A 13,329-nucleotide genomic window follows, 5' to 3' on the forward strand; every position below is an offset into this window, starting at 1 on the left:
ACGTGGCATTAAACATGGGGGCTAAAGCACACAGAGGCCACCAAACTAGCCTTTCTGAGTCATAAAAAAAAAAGACACAAGTCAAACATTTTAAAGTGGCAGCTTTGTCTCTCACTCTGGGGCATGACGCTTCAATGGAAACTTAACTGGGCTCAACCCAATGACATAAACCCACGACTCTGTGGAGAGAAAAGAGCTTCCATGTCTTTCCAATCTCACTTTCGAGGCTTCAAAGCAGTGTCAGAGTGTCAGATTTGAGGAGGTGTTGAATCTCATACTCTTTAAAACTTGTAATCCGCTCAAGGAGCCTAAGGCAAAAAAAGAAAAAAAAGGAAAGTCCATGCACACACATATACACGCAGTGCAAAGTACACACAAGACACACATACTGTACATGCATGCAAACAGCAGGGACATACACACTTACTGTATGGATAACAACATCTTAGAAATGGTAGCCTAACACACTCCTCTTATCCAAGATACACATACTTGGGGAAAAAATTAATACCTGCTCATATTTAAGAGGATAGGGTTGGTGCACTTAAGTGGCCTGTCCATCCTGCTACAGAAAAACCTCATCTGATTGGCTCGTCTCCAAATAACCACATGCTCAATTATTTAATTGCACCTTCAATCAAAACAAGCAATTTGTTTAATCTGAGCTTTCCAAGTCCAACGTCTTCACATTAGGAAAAACACGGAGCGGAAAAGAGAGAGAGAGAGAGAACGATCACCTCGCGTCATCTTACCCATGAAATTATGCTTCGGATTTCAAACGCTGCCTGCGTGAGAGCGGAGGGGAGGGAGCAAAGTCCAATCAAAAGTTCAATTATGTAAATGGAGATGTGAAGTGGATGGGGCAATAAGGAGATTGGGGAGAAGGAGGGGTTTGTGGGGGATGGGGGGCAAAAGGGTGGAACAGGAGAGGAGAGTGAATGTAGCGTAAAAAATAATACACATTAACATACAAAGGAAATGTATGTCACATTACCTTTGTAATCGACTGGGGTGGGGGCCTCCTTCCAAAGAGAGGTATGAGTACGAGAGCTCAGACGCTGTTTAGTTAAGTTGGGCTTTATTTTACGAACAGGTGGAAACAGAAGGGCAGCCCATCTATGACACACTGAAATTGCTTCAGTAAGTTTTCATAGCTATTTAACAAATCTTTGCACTGTGGCTTTGTGTACTGTCACCAAGTAAAGAAATATGTAAATAAACTCATCATGATGGCGATGGGGGGGAGGTTGCTGGTGATTCACGCTTTCCATCACTTGCAGGCCAAGACAGAGGGCCTTTCGGCAGTTGGCTACAGAGATGTAAAATGCAAAAATCTGGAAAAGCGGTTTCCTTTTCCAGGACCGTATCGCTTCCAAGGCCTATTTTGCTCCACAGGCATAACCACGCAAAGCTGTCTTTAAAAAAAAAAGCATACAGGAGAGGACAAGCCTTTGAAATTGAAATAAAACCATTCACTGGGGAAAAAAAAAAAAAAAAAGGAAAATAAAATGGAGGGAGGGACAGTGCCAGCTTGCAGTGTGCCCACCCGCCCACTTACTCGCCTAACATGTAACACAGGGGCATAATGCGGTGTAAGCGCTGGCTTTAGCTTGTCATGGAAACGGCAGTAGCATTACCCACACTCACGCCTCTGCAAATTAGCTTTGGCTGTGGGGAAAAGGCATGCAGGGTGGGTAGGTTTGAGATCGAGTACGTGCGGTGAGGATGCTGTCTGCAGTGGGGACAAACCAAGACAACATCACTGATGGTAAAAATGTCCTACACTCCATTTCTTTGAGTCCTTCTCCATCTGCTTCCTCTCATAAGTTACACTGATCTAACAGAGGATACTTCAGACTCCTCCTGAGCCATTCCAGTGAGCCATTTCCTTCTCCTCAATCACCATTTCATAAAATTACACTGTCACTAGCTCAAACTGAAACCTCACAGTTGCCACTTCAAACACCGCTCAAAATCAGTGTATATGGTTGCCCTGTATATGGGTACGTATGGCCAAGACATGCCTTTGCCAGGAAATAAACTTACATTTTAAAATCCAGTTTTGCACAAATTCAAAGTCCGCCCACATCTAATGTTCTAATTGCCTCCTAATCTCCCTCAGATAAATAAGGTTTGTGAGAAAGAGGAGAAAATGGGAGGCTGCTTTTATAAATCTATAGTGCATTAGTCTGTTTTAACTGCCATTTCAACTGTGCACTTGGTTGAGCAGTGAAGGAGACAAACTTAAGAGACTGCAAGTCTATGAGGACCTGTGAAAAACACAGGTGAAGCAGCTCTGGAAGGCAGGAAGTCACAGAACAGCGTTATAGCAAAGACTACCTACAACTACTTTCCTGCTGTTACCCTCTTGGAGTTGATCAAATTAGAAAAAATAGGCAAAGGTAAGTTTGCACATAGATTTTAATTGAATTTTTTTTAATGCAGTTTGGCATTATTGGCGTGTCCTTGTGGCTCTGCTGCACTTCAATATTCAAACCATTCGATAAATCTGTTCAAACAGTGTTTGTCTGTTTATTTGTAACTGGGTTTTTTATCCTGCCACCTGACCCCATCACATTCAGCTGACACACACACACACACACACACACACACACACACACACTTTTTTATAAATCAGAAGACATTTTCTGAGTCACGGGCCCTCAAAGTACCTTCACCTTCTAACTTCTTACAAACAAAAGACACATTTTCAGAGCTAAAAAACCCGTCTGAGATCAAAATTAGATTTTAAATCTAAAGTCCATTTTTTTCCAGCAGGATTTCTTCGTGACCAACATTAAAACTGCACCTTAACATCCATCTAAATCTTATGCTCTTCCTCCACCTTCTCAGATAAGTAACAAGGTTTGGGAGAAAGAACAGAGAGAGGAAAAGAAGGTGGATGTTGTTTTTATAAATCTATACCGTATTAATCTCCTTTAACTGACATCTTCAACAAACAAATTAGTGGTGCAATGGATTCAGAGATGAGCTGGGCTGATAAAACCACCATTTATCAATTAATCTAAGCCAGGGCAGGGAAAACTCATTAAGGAGGCCACTTTAGGAATTATGTTCTGCAGGTAAAGAGGCAGTTTTTTTTTGTGTGTGTGTGTGTGTGTGTGTGTGTGTGTGTGTGTGTGTGTGTGTGTGTGTGTGTATATACATACATACATACATACACATGAGTGTGCGTGTTTTTTATTTTATTTTATTTTTTGGGGGGGGGGGGGGGGTGTTAACACAGCGGTTGCTTAACCCCGACACTACAGACTGCCATTGTCCAGCGCAGCGTGGGCTCCAGAGTGATGAGAGGGGTGATAGCAGAGCCAATTAAAATGAACATAATTACAAAGTCACCCCTTTGACTCCTGATCAGAATACACATGCATCAACACAGAGAGAAAAGGAGGATGGGTGTGGTGGAGGAGGACTGACAGGAGCATCCGGAAAGAGAAAAAGTTTGGAGAAAGAATAGAACATTTAAGTGACTAAAAGGCAATAATACATCTGGGTGGTGCTTGAACACCTGACTTTAATCTCTATAGGCCCCTGATGGCTCCACCTTCAGCAATTTCTCATTTTTAGCATTTAATAGTTTATATGTTGAAATGCTAATTATTAGATCGCAGCTTAACATGACACTGTTCAGTAGACATGGAGATTCTGAGCAGCTTTATTCTTCTGAATGTCAGTAATCAATCCCACAATCGACCAATTAATGGACAGACATTTATGCAGCAACTAATTTGAAGAGTAAGCAGTCATTCCTTTTGGCCTCTCTGACTTTGTTTTTTTAAACATGAAATACGGACTATAACTGTTACAGTCATAATTTATAGTGTCAAGTAAATAGTTTATCAAGAATTGGGAAAACCATTAAATAAACAAACAAACCCTATTTTGCTAGGATAGGGTTAGAGTGAGGTTCATGGCTGGGCTGATCACAGATGATGATTGAGACCATAAAGGAGTTCAAATCTCTGTATATGAGGAACATTTCAGCCATAACTAACTGCAACTTTCTACTAACTCTCATAACATGGGGGGTCTTTACACAAAAAGACCGAACGAACATTTCAAAGGGTCCAAACTGTACCTGCAGGACTGGATTTATGCATCAACTCCTGCTTAGGTCAAAGGAGGTCTGTGAAAGCTCAAATACAAACTGAGAAGGATGCCACCAGGTGATGTGAGAGTTGAGCACTGGAAATGCCACTTAGTATTTCCTATAGCACATAAAAGCACACACCTGCATACTATAATAGGCCGAAAGAGGGGGGCTGGAGGGCTTTAGGAAGAGGCAATTAAAGCCTTATCATTTCTACACTCACTCTCTTTTCCTCAAACACAGACACAAGAGTGCACGTGTGTGCATGTACACACACTTGAACACACCCGCACAATTTGAAAGAGAAATCACTGACTAATTCATAAGATACTTCCAAGGTCTTTTTTAAATTAAGGAGAACGGTTGGTTTAATTCAATTAAAATGTAGGAAGGGCCACTTAAAGATGACGGGAAGAAGGTTCAGCTTCACTAAGTGAGTGCGGTTTTCAGGAATGTGCGGGGGGTCTCAGACCCTCTGGAGGTCCAAGGAGTTTTCAAGTGCATGGACTTCTATCTCCTCAGATGAAGTCCCCTTAAACCTCACCCCAAAACCCAGGATCCTTCAAGGTTTAGGCCCACACACACCTGGAGCACCAGGGCAGATTAAGACCAGATTAAGATAAAGTTACCCCTTCTTCGGCTGCTATGTCATTCAAACCCCTGGCCTCTACGGCCACTGGATAGAAGGACACACAAGACAAAAAGGTTTGGTTCCTACACGTGCACACATACGCACACACATGCACACACACACGCACACACAAAGGACTTTCTGGTCATCCTCATAAGCCCTATTAGTCTGCCATAGAGCCTCTCATAGCAGACATCAATCATGGAGGGATTAGTCAATTCCTTCTCTAAATGAGTGGCGAGGGAAACTTCCCTTCAACTCAAAAGCAGGTCTCCTTCTTTCAGAGATTACACAGCGATTTGTTTTCATTTTGTTCCATCTTCATCGTTTTCTGTTTGACTTGCTTTTCATTTCTCTCTCTCTTGCTCTGCGTCTCCCTCGTTCTCTCCTGCTTGCAGCTTGTGAGGTAATCCTTGGCAGATAAAACTAAGGAGGACTTACCAAAGGCAGATTACAAGCGGCGCTTTGCGGAAGGCCCTTTTACACCAGTCGGCGCGGGTATTGAAGAGAGTGAGCTCTTCGCAGTGCTTAACTTGTGAACTCGACATGCACCCAACAGAGGAAGAGGTGGAAAAATGATAGCCGCATTACAGTAACTGGATCAAAATATATCCCTCACAACACACACAAGACAGCACGTTAATACACACAACAAACACACACACTTGTCACTTCATGGCTACCAGTGAGTAAAACTGAAATGGGAAGGGTGTGTAATATTAATATTTTTGTTTGTCTACTTGAAATGATTAAACGTGTAAATGCCTGGTGCCCTGTGAGACTTCAGGATTAAAACTGTGCCTCAAACATGGCTCGAACTGTTCACCACCACTGGATCTCATTTAATTGATGCAAACATACAGTGGGGCAAAAAAGTATTTAGTCAGCCACCGATTGTGCAAGTTCCCCCACTTAAAATGATGACAGAGGTCAGTAATTTGCACCAGAGGTACACTTCAACTGTGAGAGACAGAATGTGAAAAAAAAATCCATGAATCCACATGGTAGGATTTGTAAAGAATTTATTCGTAAATTAGGGTGGAAAATAAGTATTTGGTCACCTCAAACAAGGAAAATCTCTGGCTCTCACAGACCTGTAACGTCCTCTGTAAGAAGCTTTTCTGTCCCCCACTCGTTACCTGTATGAATGGCACCTGTTTGAACTCATCATCTGTATAAAAGACACCTGTCCACAGCCTCAAACAGTCAGACTCCAAACTCCGCCATGGCCAAGACCAAAGAGCTTTCGAAGGACACCAGGAAAAGTATTGTAGACCTGCACCAGACTGGGAAGAGTGAATCTACAATAGGCAAGCAGCTTGGTGTGAAAAAATCAACTGTGGGAGCAATCATCAGAAAATGGAAGACATACAAGACCACTGATAATCTCCCTCGATCTGGGGCTCCACGCAAGATCTCATCCCGTGGGGTCAAAATGATCATGAGAACGGTGAGCAAAGATCCCAGAACCACACGGGGGGACCTGGTGAATGACCTGCAGAGAGCTGGGACCAAAGTAACAAAGGTCACCATCAGTAACACACTACAACGGCAGGGAATCAAATCCCGCAGTGCCAGACGTGTTCCGCTGCTGAAGCCAGCGCATGTCCAGGCCCGTCTGAAGTTTGCCAGAGAGCACATGGATGATACAGCAGAGGATTGGGAGAATGTCATGTGGTCAGATGAAACCAAAGTAGAACTTTTTGGTATAAACTCAACTCGTCGTGTTTGGAGGAAGAAGAATACTGAGTTGCATCCCAAGAACACCATACCTACTGTGAAGCATGGGGCTGGAAACATCATGCTATGGGGCTGTTTTTCTGCCAAGGGGACAGGACGACTGATCCGTGTTAAGGACAGAATGAATGGGGCCATGTACCGTGAGATTTTGAGCCAAAACCTCCTTCCATCAGTGAGAACTTTGAAGATGAAACGAGGCTGGGTCTTCCAACATGACAATGATCCAAAACACACCGCCCGGGCAACAAAGGAGTGGCTCCGTAAGAAGCATTTGAAAGTCCTGGAGTGGCCTAGCCAGTCTCCAGACCTCAACCCCATAGAAAATCTGTGGCGGGAGTTGAAAGTCCGTGTTGCTCGGCGACAGCCCCAAAACATCACTGCTCTCGAGAAGATCTGCATGGAGGAATGGGCCAAAATACCAGCTACTGTGTGTGCAAACCTGGTAAAGACCTATAGTAAACGTTTGACCTCTGTTATTGCCAACAAAGGTTATGTTACAAAGTATTGAGTTGTATTTTTGTTATTGACCAAATACTTATTTTCCACCCTGATTTACGAATAAATTCTTTACAAATCCTACCATGTGGATTCGTGGATTTTTTTTTCACATTCTGTCTCTCACAGTTGAAGTGAACCTCTGGTGCAAATTACTGACCTCTGTCATCATTTTAAGTGGGGGAACTTGCACAATCGGTGGCTGACTAAATACTTTTTTGCCCCACTGTATTTAGTGATGATTTAAACAAACAGCCAAAAGTATACGTATTAAATATTTCCTTAAACTTCTGAGACTGCAGACCGTACAGAGGTTGGTATCGTCTTCTACCTTTCCACTAACTTGATGACAGCGATGCCCTGCATCTTGAAGCAACAACAGGAAGCCCGATGATTGGACCTACACCGACTGAGAGAAGAAACTGGGTCTCCTTTCTCCCACAAGATCCAATGACAGACCACTCAGAGACGGCAAAAAAAAGTTTGGGGAGGGGTCCACGCTGAGAAAAGGTAGACACTGAAAGGTAATTATTTAGCCTTACTCCTCTCGAGGATTATTCTCCTAATATTACACAGCTTATGGAAAGGCCAGCGTGGCCAAAGGGAGCCACTGAGGCTTCAATGCTTTGGTCTCAGAGACGGACCGCAATGCCCATTTCCTTGCTCATAGCGATGCCAAGTTCTGAAATTTAAGAAACACAAAACACTCTCCTGATCTTTTACTTTTAACCCAGTGGTTCTCAAACTGTGGGGCATAGAGCCACTTCAGGTGGAGTGTGGACAACTCTTACCACAAGAGTTTACTGACACCATCTTGCAGAGCTTTACATGTCAGAAAAATGAACCTAGATGGAAGTGTGCTTTAAATGAACAACAGTCAACAAGGCATTTAGTTTAGCATTTAAGCTCCAACTATAACGAAGGAGGCTTTTAAATCTACAGTAGCTGCTTAAAAACATCGTACCCAGTCCACTTTCTTTATGTCCTCCATCTGAGTTTCTTTGTGTAAAGGTCTGCAAAACTTATCAGAGAAGATGAATTAACTTTGGACTGGATGTAATGATAACAAGACGAGAGACCTTGCAACGGGCAAAGATCAGAAGACAAGAGATGACTGTCCTTGTCTCTTGGGCTCCCCTCTGTCCTCCAAAAACATCCCTCAGTCGTCACAGTAACCTCAGAAACACTCCACAGCACGGATGTGGTCCTCTCCTGCCGCGAACCTCGGTGAAAGCTAATTAAGAAATATCGCAGCCTTCTGCGAACTCAATTAAATAATGTTAATTTATTCTAATTTCAATTTGGAGGTAGTCTGAACAGGAGGAGGGGCTGTGAAAACATGTGGGAGAGGAAGGAGAGCTCTGGCCTCTTCCTTCCCCCCAGCACAGGAGCTCTCACAACCTGCAAAACTCTATTTAATTTGATCCCTTCGACTAACGTGGGTAATCACTGAAGCCCTTCAAATGAAGGGGAGAAAGAAAACATTCCTCTAGTGTCTAATGTGAGTGTGCTTGTAACAAAAATTAATAAAGGGAAAAGTGGTAAAGATTTCATGTAAGATTATGCTTGAAATATTACTCGACATACAAAGAAATAGGTGATATTCACACAGTATACAGTTAAGGAACAGCCTAAAAAAAGCTTTTGAAAAGCAAACGCACACCAGTTCCAGGATGTAATGTATTGACAGATAAACCACAAAGTTGAAAATTCCTTACTGTTTCCAAGATTCTTTGGCAAATATAAAGATAACACAGAACTTTTTCTTTCAAACTTCTGCCCACGCGCATAATCCAACCTCCAACTTTTCTTTATATGAAAATAAGGCAAATAAGTCACGAAGCGGAAATTTGATGAAAATCCAAAGATCAGAGCATCTAAGTGTAGAGCGCTCTGACTACAGAATAGAGATGGAGATGAAACAAAAGGAGGAGCAGAGGATCACTGAGTTACAGCGAGGGAAAAGAGATGGACTGAATCAGACCAGACAGAGCTCACAGCCCGCCCAACAGGAACTCCCTCTGTTCATTTAAATTAATCCCACAGATGTTTTCATCCTTCCAGCTCCTTCACAGATGCTACACTTTAAACTTGACGCACTTCAGGATCTCTAGACGGGACAATGGAATCACATATTGGTATGGGAGCTGTGAAGCATCTAAAGCCCCTTTCAGACATGCTCTCCTTTCCATTATTTTCACGATATCTTAATGCGTCGGCTTCATGTGTCAAAGAACAAGCCCGGTCACTTCTCTGTCAAACTCGCAACAGCCATCTAAGCATTCGGACCTAATGACAAGTGCATATAAACTTTCAACATGGTAAAAACCGGACTCATGTGCAGTCATATGTACAACTTTACAACTGTGTATACATGACATGTTGGTCTTTCTGTCTGGACATCATAAGACATTCTGGATGAAGTTTCAGTTACGACACAGTATACACGATAAAATGATCTGCGGTCATTTAAGACGCCCATGGTTTTGGCCACAATCAAGCTATTATAATGTAGTCTGAATCTGGCATCAATAACAACGGTGCAGAGACAAACACTGAGAAGTGTAGCTACATTTCAAGTACTTTCTTTCTACAAGCCTTATTCACCGATTCCTAGAAGCACCTTTTAAGCTAAAATTCACACATTAACACTTTGATAGGAGCATTAAGGTTTCAGTATCTTGCCCAGCAATACTTCAGCATGCAGACTAGAGGAGCCTGGCGTCAAACCATTGACCTTCTCATTGACAGATGTCCCACTGTATCTCCTGAGCCACCGCTGCCAAGGTATGACCTACCTTCACATTTCCTCAAACACAAACATCACCCGAAGTAAGGCACCTTTAATTGATCATTGAGGCAAAGGCCTCCTTTTTCAATTATGTTTAAAAATACATACTCAAAGTCCTAATATATTGTTCAGAAAGGTGCTATCTGCATATCCTCTTCAGTATATAGCAGGGTTTTGTTGGGACCTACTGTCCACCAGTCATCATGAGCAACAAAACAAAAGCTTCTGAAACCTCTGTAGATGCTGCATTTACATCTGAATCTACATAAGAACTTGAGTTAGTGCCAGCCCATGTGTTTCACTGGCAAAAATCCAGAGCACCGAGCTCATATTATTCTTAACGTAAATCCAATCAATATGTGTAATACCTGTGTAATACCTGTGTATAGAATAAGTGGGCGCACACCATATGTCATGTAGATGTCCTGATTTTCCACAGGCTGGCACTGAAGTGGCTGGTTTTAATGCAATGACAAGGAGGATGAGATTGCATCCAAGAAAACGTTTAATCCTAAATCTGTTGGAGTGAATGCAAACATCTTTCTCCATGACTGTAGTTGCCTTGTATTTTCTTGTTAGAACTCTTGCTTGGTTTTTACAGGTTTATGAAATATCTTCACCGAAGCATTGCTCGAGGCGCTGACCCTTAAACTCGTTTTCTATTTGTTGAGTGACCAGCCATTTAAAGCTTGTTCCTCTGCTGCAGCGAATAAATGTGTTAAATGTAATGGTGAAACGAGACAAGCTAATCTCTTTCGGTTACCAAAGACAAGATTTCATTTAAAAAGAAGAAAAAAGAAAAACTCATACTAACCCTTCAGGGCAGGTTTGTAAATGTAGAACTGAATATGGTGGCTTTCTGGATATCAATTTCTATTCACATTGTGAGATTAAACTGAATTCTGTGTGTGTGTTTATCTCAGCCCTACATACAATTTGCCCACATTGGTAAAATAAATATGAATGAAGAGTAGACGCCTTATATGGGAGAGGCGGAGGTTAGCTGTGTTTTGAGGGAAGGTTATAACTGCCCGAGTACATATTCACAGAACTGAGCCTTGGGCACACTGGAAACTATAAGAACAGATACATGCATACATTTACACTCTGTGCACGTTCCTAGCGTTATGATGTGTTGGTTTTGTCGTGGCCTCTCATAGTGAGGGTGTCTCCTCTTAATCCTCCCTGACTTCATACATTCAAAGGTCATCTCACAGCCCATGTGTAGGCTGTGGTGTGTACCATGGTGCTGGGTGTGAATAAGAGGGGAAAAAAACCCTATTCACACTAGCTGTATATGCCAACAAACCCTGTAGGCCTATCCTTGTTTACTGTGAACATCCCATCTCTCTCGCGCTCTCTCTCCACAATTCCCTGGAAATGTTCCCTCTCTTTTCTGCCGTCTTATAACCCTTCACTATCCTCAGCATATTCTTCATTTCACCCCTCCTCTTCAGTCACAATTCATTCTCTAAACCCCACCTTGCCCCCTCCACACCAAGCTCCAGAGGCAGGGGCATCTCTTGGCGAAGTGTGGCCCACCACAGGCCACTGGCTTTGGGTAATTAAAGTGGTTTAGGCCCCCTCACCCATGGTCACAGGCAACTGCAGCTGGGTGATAAAGGCACTGTGCCATAATTACATGGACGGCCAGCATCACCGCCCAGCTACACTAAAACAGTCAGCTAGCCAGCTGCATGGGGAGGAGGGACCTGTGTGTGTCTATGTGTGTGTATGACTAACTGTACTGTGTTTGCGTGTATGTGTGTGCATGGGCACAGGGGGTCAACACCCCCTTGTGATCGCTCTGCTGTAGTTAAGCCCCCTGTGTTTAAGCCCTACACAGGCTCATTGAGCCCCTACACACACACACACACACACACTCACAATTTTAACCCCCACTCATCCCCACACCCCCAGCCAATCATTCCCCACCAGTGGTCTGACTCCTGCCATGAGTGTGTGTGACCATCAGCCATTTAATTAGACCCAGCCATGATTTACCTAATTTAAATAAATAAATAAACATATGAAAACACCCCAATAAACAAATACCTATATTCAAATGAGGAGCTGGGGAGTTTCATGAGCATAAAGAATGGTGCAGGAGATGAGACTGTGCAGGCGGAAAAAAAGCTAATGTAAGGACCACTGGATGTGGACACACTACTGCGAACACACACATACACACACAACACACTCAAAATGCTTCAACTCACTCACTTATAATAAAACATACTGCACGGACGAGCTAGAGTGAATGACAGGAAGTAGACATGAGCTGAGATCTGTTGAATTTTGGGGTTCAAGCTCAGAGATTTGAATTAAATGTAATTAAATGAACTTAAGAGTCTGCGAGGCCGACAAGTAGTTGATGAGATCAAAGTTAAAATCAAAATCTTAAATTGCTTTATTCTAAAAGGTATATTTCTCACAATAGAAAGTAATGATACGCTGCAGACACAGCCACAGTGCATTTCTTTCTGTATTTTTCACATGCATCACATGGGGATAAATCAAGTTTTTTACATTTCAGCAAGGACTGCGTACCTTGGGGGAAGAGGAGGCCAGCTCTCTCCCTATCATTGCTGCCACTGGGCTGGGCCCGACGGGCTGGGCTCTCTCCCCATCAGGGCCAGATGTGGGTTTGTGGGGTGGTAAACTGGGGCCAAGCCCAGGGCTAGTGCCCGGGGGTGGGGGAGCTCTCCTCTTCTGGCTGCTGGCCACATCAGGTGAGGGGCCACCAGCATCCTGCTGCACAGGGCTCGATGTCCTTGGCTCGTAGAATGGGTTGGATCTGGGAAAAAAAGGGAAAAGAGAGATTGGTGTAATTTATCCATCGAATTTGTAAAAAGAATGAGCTGTAAAACAGTATTTCACTAGGCTGGAGCTTATTCAGAACAGCAGAGCTACACTGTTTTTGATGATCCTACAGAAATGATTTAAAATATTCATACTTATATATATAAAGTCTTAAATATTACAGTTATATCCCGACTCGCACTTTAAGATCCTCCTGATCTTAAAAATAAATTTAAAAAGCTAAACCAACAGACACAATATTCTTCAACGAGCAGAACTGGGGATACTGGAGGGTGGAGGATAGCGCTGCTGGAGATTTTTTCCTGTTAAAAGGGGATTTCTTCCTCCCCACTGTTGCTTACATGGCATACTGTGATCTTGGGATTTTTTTCTCTATTATTGCAAGATCTTTACCTTGCAAAATAAAGTGCCTTGGGGTCGTTGTTGTGTTGTTGTGAATTGGCACTATATAAATAAATCTGAATTGAATTGGAAAAAAAGCACTGATAATGGCCACACTAACTGTTCAGCCACATTTAGAGCAGCTATAAAATCTTCCTATTCTCATTTTTAAATACAAGTTTATAATATTTTCTTTTTTGTTTTCTTGTCCATTTTTGAATTTTAATGTGTTAGTGACTTTATTGTTTTTTCTCGTGTTTTTAATGTGCTCTTCTCCCTATGAAGTCCTTTAAACCTTTACATGTGATTCAGGGCTATACAATAAAACTAAATTTCCTGACTTACAGCAGCAACACA

General features: G+C 42.6%; 1 protein-coding gene across 6 annotated transcripts in view; it reads right to left on the reverse strand.

Moving 5' to 3' along the window:
• Positions 1-13,329, reverse strand: part of ehbp1 (EH domain binding protein 1) — a 167,911-nt gene that overhangs the window by 84,874 nt on the left and 69,708 nt on the right. For all 6 annotated transcript variants that reach the window (XM_080869874.1, XM_080869878.1, XM_080869877.1 and 3 more), the window contains one exon: positions 12,319-12,565. In XM_080869874.1, coding sequence (XP_080726000.1) covers positions 12,319-12,565 — 247 coding nt within the window. The remainder of the gene's footprint in view (positions 1-12,318; positions 12,566-13,329) is intronic.

Source organism: Rhamphochromis sp. 'chilingali' (genome assembly GCF_963969265.1).
Source record: "Rhamphochromis sp. 'chilingali' genome assembly, chromosome: 20".
In the NCBI taxonomy this organism is placed as follows: Eukaryota; Metazoa; Chordata; class Actinopteri; order Cichliformes; family Cichlidae; genus Rhamphochromis; species Rhamphochromis sp. 'chilingali'.